The 15,271-nt window shown below is 36.0% G+C and overlaps 1 protein-coding gene across 6 annotated transcripts in view; it reads right to left on the bottom strand.

The window, feature by feature from the left end:
• The window catches only part of LOC110456924 (E3 ubiquitin-protein ligase rnf213-alpha-like), a 298,096-nt gene that overhangs the window by 161,347 nt on the left and 121,478 nt on the right, over positions 1-15,271 (bottom strand). For all 6 annotated transcript variants that reach the window (XM_021507988.1, XM_021507990.1, XM_021507991.1 and 3 more), the window contains 6 exons: positions 6,231-6,429; positions 5,075-5,318; positions 2,610-2,756; positions 1,875-1,980; positions 1,147-1,297; positions 449-617 (listed from right to left, as the gene is read on the bottom strand). In XM_021507988.1, the coding sequence (XP_021363663.1) occupies positions 449-617; positions 1,147-1,297; positions 1,875-1,980; positions 2,610-2,756; positions 5,075-5,318; positions 6,231-6,429 (1,016 nt within the window). The remainder of the gene's footprint in view (positions 1-448; positions 618-1,146; positions 1,298-1,874; positions 1,981-2,609; positions 2,757-5,074; positions 5,319-6,230; positions 6,430-15,271) is intronic.

Below are 15,271 nucleotides of genomic sequence, written 5' to 3'. Positions count from 1 at the left end.
GGTAGCCCTTCATCCTAGCATAACACTGGCCAAATATCAACACCCTAGGCCTCTTGGTTATTTAGAAGAAGTTGTTTAAAAGTTTCAACATATTTGACCTCCCCTGTTACCTTGAATATAGGCAAGGGTCATTCATCCGAGCATGTTATATTTTAATAGCCAAATATCATCATCCTGGGCCTTCTGGTTATTCAGAAGAAGTTGTTTAAAGATTTTAACACATTTGACCCCTGTGACCTCGAAAATGGGCAAAGGTCAGACGACGGACGACGGATGACGCACCATGGGCCAGGTGAGCTAATAAAATGTTGACTAACGGCAACCCGAGTTTGATCTTGGGATGTGTCATGGAAATGTAACCATATAAGCAATGATAGGTTTTACGTCCGCTTCACTACAGAGTTCGGTTACCATAGCAATGAGGATTGTATCTTTTTATACAACATACCCTTGACATTTGGATGAGGAATTTCAACACAAATTTGTCAAATCCTGGCAAGTCTTCCTTGGCCGCTGCACCACAGAAGGCAGAAACCTCAAAGTCCTGTAGTTGTGAGTTTAGGAAACATACAAAGTGTTTCAGCTCTGCCCATGAAGGGTCAGGCACGCCACAGTGTCTGTAAGAATATAGACATCCTACATTAACAACAATTCACACATAATGGATTTTTATTTCTAATGTCAATAGGTCTTAAAAGTGGAGTCATACTTAATCCTTATTTTATGATAGGGAAGCAGTTTCAAAACAATGACAACTACATACCTTATTACAGTACTTCCATCTCCATGAGTCATACTATATATTAATTACTTTTCCTCAATACATTGCCTTAGTATGACTGATGTACACCTTAAATGTGGGCAAAGCTATGCTCCTGACACAACATTTTAGCAAAGGGCAATAACTCTGTAAATAAGGGGTTGTGGGCCTTAACTTTGGCACTGTGCACATCGTCTTAGTATGAGTGATGTACATACCAAGTTTCATTATCGTAGCCTAACGTGGGTAAAGTTATGCTCCAGACACGAAAAGGACGGACAACGGAAGGACGGACGGGCAAAGCGGCAACTATATGCTCCCCCAAAAGCATTTCGGGGAGCATAAAAAAACTTTTAATTGAACATTTCTATATATTGAGTTTATACCTTAAAAACGTCTGGAGACAGTTAATCTGGTTCCCTCCTGGTTCAGCTAGGTCTCTACTTTCATCCAGGCGCCGTAGGTACTGATAGGGTCGCTGGAATACAGGGCTCTTAAATTCTTGTTTATCAAACAATAGATCACTATCTGCATAATCTGCAACAACATATTTCAATAACAATATATTTCTCTAAGAACAAGGAATTTATTATACGATTTTCTTACATTTCCAGTACTGGAAAATGTCTTAATCTTCCATCCCCAACAACAGGTAAATTTGTTAAATATCTTAATCCTCGAAGTTGGGTAAATGTATAAAATGTACTTACTATTTTATCCAGCAATAAGCCCATGCTTGGTAATAAGCCCACCAATATGTATTGCAGTTAAAATAAATGCCAACAAAACCTTTTCCCGTTTGTTCTTTTATAAGCCCGTCCCATTACTTTCGGTCAGAGGGCTTACTTCAGGATAAATTACACAGTGATACTTAATCCTAAATCTCAGGTAAACATGTAAACCTCAAAGTCGTATAAATATACAAGTCAAATATCTTAATAATGGGTACTGCATCCTCAATATCAGTTAAACATGCTAAATATCTTAATACTTAATCTTAAATATATAAATAAATTTATTTAATACAAACAAATAAATCATAACTTCTCTCGTCACTAATTCAATTACCCCCTCACCATTAATACATTACTTTAATAAGATAAATCTCTCCTACCAACTGGCTTCCTTCCCTGTAGAATATTGCAGCTTTCCTCTGGGGAGCGACAGGTGACATCAGGGAGGATATCAAAACACCGATGGAAACAGATTTGTTCGCCTCTCTGAAGGCACAAAGACAGTTTATGAAACAACTTTACTTTTTCAGTTAAGTGAATGAGTTTATGACAAGCCCAATGGATCTAATCTTGCTAGTACATCTTTTTTTTAAATTCTTTTTAATATTGTATATTAACGAATTTAACCATACACATTATCCTGATTGACATGTCTTAACAAGAAACTGCTTATGTCAATATGGCCGGATTGGTACAGTACAATTTCATGTAAACAGTTGAATATTTTTTGAGGTAACTGTTTTTCTTATGGCAGATGACAGATATAACGTAATAGCGCTAGCATTACCTAAATTGGTTGGGGGGGGGGGGGGGGGTGTTGCAAAGCATGACAATACAAATGGCAGTAATAACCAAGGTCCAACGCATGTAACGACTATTGTATATAGGTAAGACTTGTACACTGGAACAAGGGATTATTATACCTCAGTGATTACAAATTACTCGCATGTGAATAAGGTCAGAACCAGCATCCAAAACATCAGTAGTATAAGCATCCTTAGATACATAAGCCATGTAAGTTTAGTTGATATAAATCGCCAATCTATAAGCCCCAATCCGGCAAAAAAAATGTATTTTATAGGAGAATGCAAAAACTATCTGAATGCAATCATTACCTGTTTAGAATGATCTGTAGTGAGAAGGGGCATGGCCTCCACTAGATAGTGGTCAGATGGAGACTTGATCCACACGTAGCCTGCACTGTTGACGAGACAGCCGAGGACCAACAGTTGGAACAGGAAGGCATCCACACCTATGTATACCTGTAACACATTACAACATTCAAATACTGCAGACCTATGTATACATGTAACACATTACAACATTCAAATACTACAGACCTATATGTATACCTGTAACACATTACAACATTCAAATACTACAGACCTATGTATACCTGTAACACATTACAACATTCAAATACTACAGACCTATGTATACCTGTAACACATTACAACATTCAAATACTACAGACCTATGTATACCTGTAACACATTACAACATTCAAATACTACAGACCTATGTATACCTGTAACACATTACAACATTCAAATACTACAGACCTATGTATACCTGTAACACATTACAACATTCAAATACTACAGACCTATGTATACCTGTAACACATTACAACATTCAAATACTACAGACCTATGTATACCTGTAACACATTACAACATTCAAATACTACAGACCTATGTATACCTGTAACACATTACAACATTCAAATACTACAGACCTATGTATACCTGTAACACATTACAACATTCAAATACTACAGACCTATGTATACCTGTAACACATTACAACATTCAAATACTACAGACCTATGTATACCTGTAACACATTACAACATTCAAATACTACAGACCTATGTATACCTGTAACACATTACAACATTCAAATACTACAGACCTATGTATACCTGTAACACATTACAACATTCAAATACTACAGACCTATGTATACCTGTAACACATTACAACATTCAAATACTACAGACCTATGTATACCTGTAACACATTACAACATTCAAATACTACAGACCTATGTATACCTGTAACACATTACAACATTCAAATACTACAGACCTATGTATACCTGTAACACATTACAACATTCAAATACTACAGACCTATGTATACCTGTAACACATTACAACATTCAAATACTACAGACCTATGTATACCTGTAACACATTACAACATTCAAATACTACAGACCTATGTATACCTGTAACACATTACAACATTCAAATACTACAGACCTATGTATACCTGTAACACATTACAACATTCAAATACTACAGACCTATGTATACCTGTAACACATTACAACATTCAAATACTACAGACCTATGTATACCTGTAACACATTACAACATTCAAATACTACAGACCTATGTATACCTGTAACACATTACAACATTCAAATACTACAGACCTATGTATACCTGTAACACATTACAACATTCAAATACTACAGACCTATGTATACCTGTAACACATTACAACATTCAAATACTACAGACCTATGTATACCTGTAACACATTACAACATTCAAATACTACAGACCTATGTATACCTGTAACACATTACAACATTCAAATACTACAGACCTATGTATACCTGTAACACATTACAACATTCAAATACTACAGACCTATGTATACCTGTAACACATTACAACATTCAAATACTACAGACCTATGTATACCTGTAACACATTACAACATTCAAATACTACAGACCTATGTATACCTGTAACACATTACAACATTCAAATACTACAGACCTATGTATACCTGTAACACATTACAACATTCAAATACTACAGACCTATGTATACCTGTAACACATTACAACATTCAAATACTACAGACCTATGTATACCTGTAACACATTACAACATTCAAATACTACAGACCTATGTATACCTGTAACACATTACAACATTCAAATACTACAGACCTATGTATACCTGTAACACATTACAACATTCAAATACTACAGACCTATGTATACCTGTAACACATTACAACATTCAAATACTACAGACCTATGTATACCTGTAACACATTACAACATTCAAATACTACAGACCTATGTATACCTGTAACACATTACAACATTCAAATACTACAGACCTATGTATACCTGTAACACATTACAACATTCAAATACTACAGACCTATGTATACCTGTAACACATTACAACATTCAAATACTACAGACCTATGTATACCTGTAACACATTACAACATTCAAATACTACAGACCTATGTATACCTGTAACACATTACAACATTCAAATACTACAGACCTATGTATACCTGTAACACACTACAACATTCAAATACTACAGACTTATGTATACCTGTAACACATTACAACATTCAAATTCTACAGACCTATGGAAGCTTATAGTTCTTTTTGTAATTGACAATTGTACCAAGAACTAATTCAGTTTTTGTTTGATTATGTTTGGAAAGCAAACAAAGTGACCATTCTTTCAGAAGACCTACTTTGATGATCCTTCTTTAAATCAAATCACCATCCTGAAACGTGTTGTGCTACCTACCTCATATGAAATGTCAATGTGGAAGATTCTTGGCTCTAACTGTCCGGCTGGTAGTGTACACTTCAGCAATCTGGCCATGATTGTGTCCACATCAATCTCCTTTTCATGGAGAGGAATAGACACCACGGCTCCAGTCGTCCTCTTGTTGGTAGGGTACACATCCTCCAGGTCTTGTGCTCTCCTTGTCTTGTACAAAGATTTTCCTACTCCAGCTCTCAATGACTTCACCACTCGCACTGTCGACCTACACACACACACACACACATAAAAAAACTTTCCTTCACTGAAGAGATAAAAGAAAATGGTATAAAACTGATTGAAGAATGGTCTTAAGAAAATAATGCAAACTCCAAGCATTCATAGAAATTATTACACAATAATATAATTGACCAATTAACTCTTTCCGTACCGTTGTACGACAACAACATGTCATACTGGTCCCGTTGTCGTGTACAGACGACAAAATAATAGGCTGTCTCATCCCTGTTGTCATGTACACAGGACTACAGACTTTGATGTAACTTGTCTGATGTTTAGCTGGTTATTGCACCCGACATTTGTATTATACAATTAATTGTCGCTAAAATCAGCACCCATCAGTTCGAAAGATTTTTTTTATGGGTGCACAATTTATATTTTGTGACCTATTATATTGTTTTCTAATCTGCCGCAAGATGTTTGCGTCAAATATAAACAATATGGCGGTAACTTTATTCGATATGAACACTCTTAAATTCATCACCAAATATTTATTTAGACTTATGGAAGTAAAAATGAATATTTTGATATAAGTCTAAATGAATCAATCAATAATCAATCCATATTAGGAACCTGCACTACAACGCTGTTTTGAAAACAAGGTTTCGTATCGTTTGTTGCCTAACAGATGTCGATTTCTTAGTGATAATTAGCTGCCAGTTAGTCATAATGCTGCAAAAATGAAGAGGTGTGTGTCTATAAACAACAACATGAAACAAAAACAATATTTGTTCAGAGTTGCAGCAATTACACCTCGTCTAAAAACTACATTAATAATCCCCCATTTATAATCTGCGCGGGGGCCAGTCTAGTAAGGACATCCGGTACGGAATCCGGTCCAGATTTGAGGTACGGAAAGAGTTAAACTAAAAGGAAGAAAATTTCTCCCTGAAACTACCGTCCAAAATCCACCAAAGATGCCGGGTTAATTTTCACATCTGCTTTGTCTACTTTCAGTTTCTCCTTCAGGAAGCTTTGGATCAACTGTTGATTGGCAACAGGAAGTTGTGGTCTACGGAACCTCTCCAAGGCAGCAACAATTCTTGATTTGTATTCATTTTCTGTGCTGCACAGTACCACCAACTTGTACTTGATACCTGAAAGGTATAAGGTTAGACTATAAAATCTATCAATACCCATTTACCTTACAGGACCAGCAACTTGTACTTGATACCTGAAGGGTATAGGGTTAAAACTATAAATCAATGCCCATTTACCTTACAAGACCACCAACTTGGACTTGATACCTGAAGGGTATAGGGTTAAAACTATAAATCAATACCCAGTTACCTTACAAGACCACCAACTTGTACTTTATACCTGAATGGTATAGGGTTAAACTATAAAATCTATCAATTCCCATTTACCTTACAGGAACACCAACTTGTACTTTATACCTGAAGGGTATATATGGTTAAAACTGTGAGATCTATCAATACCCATTTACCTTACAGGAACACCAACTTGTACTTTATACCTGAAGGGTATATATGGTTAAAACTGTGAGATCTATCAATACCCATTTACCTTACAGGACCAGCAACTTGTACTTTATACCTGAAGGGTATATATGGTTAAAACTGTGAGATCTATCAATACCCATTTACCTTACAGGACTAACAATTTGTACTTTATACCTGAAGGGTATAGGGTTAAACTATAAAATCCAACAATACCCATTTACCTTACAGGACCACCACCTTGTACTTGATACCTGAAGGGTATAGGGTTAAAACTATAAATCAATACCCATGTACCTTACAAGACCAGCAACTTGTACTTTATACCTGAAGGGTATAGGGTTAAAACTATAAATCAATGCCCATTTACCTTACAAGACCACCAACTTGGACTTGATACCTGAAGGGTATAGGGTTAAAACTATAAATCAATACCCATGTACCTTACAAGACCAGCAACTTGTACTTTATACCTGAAGGGTATATATGGTTAAAACTGTGAAATCTATCAATACCCATTTACCTTACAGGACCAACAACTTGTACTTTATACCTGAGACGTATAGGGTTAGACTATAAAATCTATAAATACCCATTTACCTTACAGGACCAACAACTTGTACTTTATACCTGAAGGGTATAGGGTTAAAACTGTGAAATCTATCAATACCCATTTACCTTACAGGACCAGCAACTTGTACTTTATACCTGAAGGGTATATATGGTTAAAACTGTGAGATCTATCAATACCCATTTACCTTACAGGACTAACAATTTGTACTTTATACCTGAAGGGTATAGGGTTAGACTGTGAAATCTATCAATACCCATTTACCTTACAGGAACACCAACTGGTACTTTATACCTGAAGGGTATAGGGTTAAAACTATAAAATCTATCAATACTAATTAACCTTACAGGACCACCAACTTGTACTTGATACCTGAAGGGTATAGGTTTAAAACTGTGAAATCTATCAATACCCATTTACCTTACAGGACCAGCAACTTGTACTTGATACCTGAAGGGTATAGGGTTAGACTATAAAATCTATCAATACCCATTTATCTTAAAGGACCACCAACTTGTACTTTATACCTGAAGGGTATAGGGTTAAAACTATAAATCAATAACCATTTACCTTACAAGACCACCAACTTGGACTTGATACCTGAAGGGTATAGGGTTAGACTATAAAATCTATCAATACCCATTTACCTTACAGGACCAACAATTTGTACTTTATACCTGAAGGGTATAGGGTTAAAACTATAAATCAATACCCATTTACCTTACAAGACCACCAACTTGTACTTTATACCTGAAGGGTATAGGGTTAAACTATAAAATCTATCAATACCCATTTACCTTACAGGACCACCAACTTGTACTTTATACCTGAAGGGTATAGGGTTAAACTATAAAATCTATCAATACCCATTTACCTTACAGGACCACCAACTTGTACTTTATACCTGAAGGGTATAGGGTTAAACTATAAAATCTATCAATACCCATTTACCTTACAGGACCACCAACTTGTACTTTATACCTGAAGGGTATAGGGTTAAACTATAAAATCTATCAATACCCATTTACCTTACAGGACCACCAACTTGTACTTTATACCTGAAGGGTATAGGGTTAAACTATAAAATCTATCAATACCCATTTACCTTACAGGACCACCAACTTGTACTTTATACCTGAAGGGTATAGGGTTAAACTATAAAATCTATCAATACCCATTTACCTTACAGGACCACCAACTTGTACTTTATACCTGAAGGGTATAGGGTTAAACTATAAAATCTATCAATACCCATTTACCTTACAGGACCACCAACTTGTACTTTATACCTGAAGGGTATAGGGTTAAACTATAAAATCTATCAATACCCATTTACCTTACAGGACCACCAACTTGTACTTTATACCTGAAGGGTATAGGGTTAAACTATAAAATCTATCAATACCCATTTACCTTACAGGACCACCAACTTGTACTTTATACCTGAAGGGTATAGGGTTAAACTATAAAATCTATCAATACCCATTTACCTTACAGGACCACCAACTTGTACTTTATACCTGAAGGGTATAGGGTTAAACTATAAAATCTATCAATACCCATTTACCTTACAGGACCACCAACTTGTACTTTATACCTGAAGGGTATAGGGTTAAACTATAAAATCTATCAATACCCATTTACCTTACAGGACCACCAACTTGTACTTTATACCTGAAGGGTATAGGGTTAAACTATAAAATCTATCAATACCCATTTACCTTACAGGACCACCAACTTGTACTTTATACCTGAAGGGTATAGGGTTAAACTATAAAATCTATCAATACCCATTTACCTTACAGGACCACCAACTTGTACTTTATACCTGAAGGGTATAGGGTTAAACTATAAAATCTATCAATACCCATTTACCTTACAGGACCACCAACTTGTACTTTATACCTGAAGGGTATAGGGTTAAACTATAAAATCTATCAATACCCATTTACCTTACAGGACCACCAACTTGTACTTTATACCTGAAGGGTATAGGGTTAAACTATAAAATCTATCAATACCCATTTACCTTACAGGACCACCAACTTGTACTTTATACCTGAAGGGTATAGGGTTAAACTATAAAATCTATCAATACCCATTTACCTTACAGGACCACCAACTTGTACTTTATACCTGAAGGGTATAGGGTTAAACTATAAAATCTATCAATACCCATTTACCTTACAGGACCACCAACTTGTACTTTATACCTGAAGGGTATAGGGTTAAACTATAAAATCTATCAATACCCATTTACCTTACAGGACCACCAACTTGTACTTTATACCTGAAGGGTATAGGGTTAAACTATAAAATCTATCAATACCCATTTACCTTACAGGACCACCAACTTGTACTTTATACCTGAAGGGTATAGGGTTAAACTATAAAATCTATCAATACCCATTTACCTTACAGGACCACCAACTTGTACTTTATACCTGAAGGGTATAGGGTTAAACTATAAAATCTATCAATACCCATTTACCTTACAGGACCACCAACTTGTACTTTATACCTGAAGGGTATAGGGTTAAACTATAAAATCTATCAATACCCATTTACCTTACAGGACCACCAACTTGTACTTTATACCTGAAGGGTATAGGGTTAAACTATAAAATCTATCAATACCCATTTACCTTACAGGACCACCAACTTGTACTTTATACCTGAAGGGTATAGGGTTAAACTATAAAATCTATCAATACCCATTTACCTTACAGGACCACCAACTTGTACTTTATACCTGAAGGGTATAGGGTTAAACTATAAAATCTATCAATACCCATTTACCTTACAGGACCACCAACTTGTACTTTATACCTGAAGGGTATAGGGTTAAACTATAAAATCTATCAATACCCATTTACCTTACAGGACCACCAACTTGTACTTTATACCTGAAGGGTATAGGGTTAAACTATAAAATCTATCAATACCCATTTACCTTACAGGACCACCAACTTGTACTTTATACCTGAAGGGTATAGGGTTAAACTATAAAATCTATCAATACCCATTTACCTTACAGGACCACCAACTTGTACTTTATACCTGAAGGGTATAGGGTTAAACTATAAAATCTATCAATACCCATTTACCTTACAGGACCACCAACTTGTACTTTATACCTGAAGGGTATAGGGTTAAACTATAAAATCTATCAATACCCATTTACCTTACAGGACCACCAACTTGTACTTTATACCTGAAGGGTATAGGGTTAAACTATAAAATCTATCAATACCCATTTACCTTACAGGACCACCAACTTGTACTTTATACCTGAAGGGTATAGGGTTAAAACTATAAAATCTATCAATACCCATTTACCTTACAGGACCACCAACTTGTACTTTATACCTGAAGGGTATAGGGTTAAAACTGTGAAATATATCAATACCCATTTACCTTAAAGGACCACCAACTTGTACTTTATACCTGAAGGGTATAGGGTTAAAACTAATGACAATCAACACCACCAAAATCTACATGACCAACAACTTGCATTTTAGATTGATAGAAAAACTACAGCATCCACAAGTTATAAGAAACAGACACTACTGATAAACACTGGAACAATTATCAAATTAAATGCAATCAAATTTCCATATATCTAACTCGATGTTTCAAATTTACGGCAAAGTCTAGATTTTCCCCTTATACTATACTACTAATATTATATATGGGGCAAAGAAGTAATTCCAACAGTGTGGACAAGTTTAGGTTGTCAAATTTTCGGAGCGATTCGCTCCTTTTTCAAGACACAGTGAAACTGAACAGTTACATGTACATATACATCATATTACAAGAAGATAGAATTGATATATTATAATTGAAAATATAGCTATTATATAAAACCAATAGTCCCCTCGGCTAAAGACAGCTGAAGGCAGCAATTAAGCTGAGAGCATCTCGGACAAGGAACGCTGATGTAGAGGACCTATTCCTGCGCAAGATGCACTATCATATAAAGTGAGTCAACTAGAGATATCAAAAACGTGGAACATGTGCATGTGGTATATATATACAAATCGAACTTATATGAGTCAAATTTCATATTTTGTAAAATTGTATAAACAAGACCCATTTGTTATTAAAACATTAAAAACTAGAAATTGTTGATAACAATTTGACGGGCTTTTCACAGAAGTCAATATAGAATACAAAGGGAGATAACTCTTATTAAGATTTATTTCAGTTGCTCATTTTGTACAGGAGACTGCACATTGCACTATCTATTCATATTAAACTTTGACCCATATATCATAATACATTGTATATGATTACCTTATTTGAGCTTGTGCTGGCCATAAGGAGCCGCAGAGGAATAGTTGTACCATTTTGATTAATATTGTCTTGGTAGAATTGGAGACGATCGATAAAGACTATACTCACAATGTAACCTATCCAAACTTTCACCCCTATACAAAAACCGAAAGTTGAAATTTTTGGTAAAATAATGTGAAAGATAAGTTTTCCCTAGCTTATTTAATCATCATATCTAAAGATCAACTTTGTGCTTCAAATCATTAACAATGTATATTGGTATAGGCTTTTTACCAATAAGAGCTTGTGGTAGCCATGCTGGAATTTTAATTGCTCCAAAAAGTTTGTAAGGACCCCCAAAGGAATACATGCACTAATTTTGGTTAATATTGCAATGGCAGAAGAAGGTCCTAGAATGTTTTTTACACAAAACAGCACATTTGAACTTCGACCCCATACAAAAAACCAGAAGTAGATTTTTTTTGTTAAAACTAGAACTGTCGCCTATGGGCTAACTAAATACCCCCATATTCCGGCTGCTTGTTGCCCCTGTTGGGGCTAAATAAACAAGGGAAAAAATATATAGAAAGATCAAGTGTCATGAAAAAGTCTAAACTCAGACAGACTGATGGAAAAGACAAACACCACAACTGTGACCTTTGACTCAATAACCTCACAATGTAGCTTGCATCAATGCTACATTTACTCCAAGGTATGTCTATACAAAATACCTACCATTTCTGCCCATAATTAGCCATTTCAATGACATAATACATCTGTGACTTTTGACCTATGACTTCATGACCTTGAAAGTTTGTCATAATATAGCCTGTATAATTGGCTATGATACTCTATGTATATGTGTATACAAAATACCTACTGTTTCTGAGAAAACTAGAATTTTGTTTTTGTGAACAAAAACATATGTCTCCCCTTATTAGCCAATACCCAAACTTCAGTATAAAAAATTAACAAAGGGCATTATCTCTTTATATAATGGGGCATTAGACCTGAATTCAGAATACGACACTCCTACTTCCCAAGATACATTAAAACTAAAGCAAATTTGGTCAACGTAGGTGAAATAACATGGAAGTTATGTCGTGGACAAACTTTGGTATTAAAAATAAACAAAGGGACTTAACTCTGTATATAGTGGGGCACAAAACCTGATTTAAGTGCAACAGATTCCACTTTCCCAAGATACATAAATATGGTAAGTTTAGTCAACGTAGGTGAAATAACATGGAACTTAGGCTCCGGACAAACTTCGGCATTAAAATTAAACAAGAGGCCCAATGGGCCTGAATCGCTCACCTGGTATTAATCTCACACTTGTAATCTTAAAAGTGGACTAATATATAGCTACAGGCAAAATATCTGTGTTCAATCCATTTGAATCTTTTAAATGATTTAAACAAATGACGCCTGTGACCTTAAAAGTTTATAGCCTTCTGTCCTAGCATACTTCTGGCTAAATATCATTACTCTGGACCTTTTGAATATTCAGAACAAGTCATTTTAAGATTTAAACATATTTGATCCCTGTGAACTAGAATATGAGCAAAGATCATTCATTTGAACAAACTTGGTAGCCCTTCATCCCAGCATGTTATTGGCCAAATATCATCATCCAAGGCCTTTTGGTTATTGAGAAGAAGTTGTTTAAAGGTTTTAAACATATTTGACCCCTGTGACCTTGAAAAAAGGTCAAGGTCATTCATTTAAACAAACTTGGTAGCCCTTCATCCATGCATACTACAGGCCCAATATCAGTATTCTGGGCTTTTTGGTTACCTAATAACACATATGACCACTGTGACCTTGAAAGTGGGTCAAGGTCATTCATTTGACCAACTTGGTAGCCCTTCATCCCAGCATGTTACTGGCCAAATATCATCATCCAAGGCCTTTTGGTTATTGAGAAGAAGTTGTTTCAAGTAAAATATTGACGCCGGACGCCAGTCGGCCGGACAACTGACAGACGGACAGACAGACGGAGTGGGCGCCACACCACAGCATATGCTCACTTGGCCCTTCGGGCCAGGTGAGCTAAAAATGAAAAAATGAAAAAGTTTTAAAAACAGTTGACCCTTTGACCCCTCGGCGAGAAACTAGACCTTTTTTCTTATTACAAGGCATGGGTCAAATTTAGCCCAGACCACACTCTATCAATATATTATAGTATAAATACAGTACCATTTATAGTTAAGGAGATATAGCTGTTTAAAAAGGTAAAAAGAATCACTTTATAGGTCATGGCGGCAATATTGAATTTTTGATCAACTTGAAAATTTGACCATGACATCTCCAAACTGTTACCTACAACCTGGCTAAATATCATGTACATACCTATTACCATTTAGAAGGAAAGCTGGTGACAAGATCTTGAGAAGAAGAAGAATAAACAGAACAAGAGGCCCAGAGGACCTGTATCGCTCACCTGGAAATGTTAGCAAAATTGAAGTTGATATAGCCATATGTTGCTGGAAACGATGTGTATTTATTACATGGTTAGCCAGGGATTATATTTAGATGCAATTGGACAAAATCCTGTCATTCCTACAGGAAAAAGAGGATTTGAAGAATTTGCTATATTCCCCTATTGGGCCACGCCCCTCTACCCTAAGGAAGATTAGACTCACCGTTGATACATAATTAGCTCCCATTCACCTAAGGATGCTGAAGACCAAATATGGACATAATCCTGTCATTCCTAAAAAAGGACGATTTTAAATATATTTTTCTATTTTCCCTATTTGGCCCAGCCACTCTGCTCCCTAGGGGGTTCAAACCCACCATTTATACAAAATTAATTTCCCTTCCCCATAGGATGCTTTTGCTCAAATTTGGTCAAAATACCTTCATTCCAACAGAAGAAAAAGGATATTAAAGCTATTCCTCTATATCCCTTATTGGGCCCCACCTCTCTGCCCCAGGGGGGGTGGGGGGGATCAGACCCAACGTTTATACAAGTTTGGTTCCCCTTCACCCAGGGTGCTTCATCCCAAATTTGGAAAAAATCCTATCATTCCTACAGAAGAAGGATTTTGAAGAATTTGCTGTGTTTCCTCCCAGGGGGGCCACAATCACTGTTTATACAAAATTGAGTCCCCTTGGCCCAAAGATGCTCCAGACTTAATGAGGATAAAATCCTTTAATCCCTACGCTAGAAGAAGGATTTTAAAGGTTTTACCTCTATTTCCCCTATTCGGCACCACCCCTCTGCCCCTAGAGGGAGCCACAATCACCGTTTATACAAAATTGAATCCCCTTGAAAAGTTGAATGGCGGACGACGGAAGGACGCTGGACGCTGAGGTATGGCATAAGCTCACCATGGTTCTTCTGACCAGGAGAGCTAATAAATTAGACCCTTGTAGGGCTTCATCTCATGAACCTATCAGCCAAATATCATGCTTCTGGGCCTTTTGGTTAATCAGAAATACAGGTAGTCATTTAAAGCTTTAAACAAAATAGACAAGACCCCTGTGGCCTTGAATATGGGTCAAGGGCATTTCTTTTATCAAAATTTGACGGACTTCATTCTGAATAAGAACCTACCAGCAAAATATCACGCTTCTGGGTCTTTTGGTTTATCAGAAGAAGTCGTTTAAAGGTTTTAACAAATTTGA

Source organism: Mizuhopecten yessoensis, unplaced genomic scaffold, assembly GCF_002113885.1.
Source record: "Mizuhopecten yessoensis strain PY_sf001 unplaced genomic scaffold, ASM211388v2 scaffold8949, whole genome shotgun sequence".
Taxonomy (NCBI): domain Eukaryota; kingdom Metazoa; phylum Mollusca; class Bivalvia; order Pectinida; family Pectinidae; genus Mizuhopecten; species Mizuhopecten yessoensis.
This window is presented reverse-complemented; position numbering and strand designations above follow the sequence as displayed.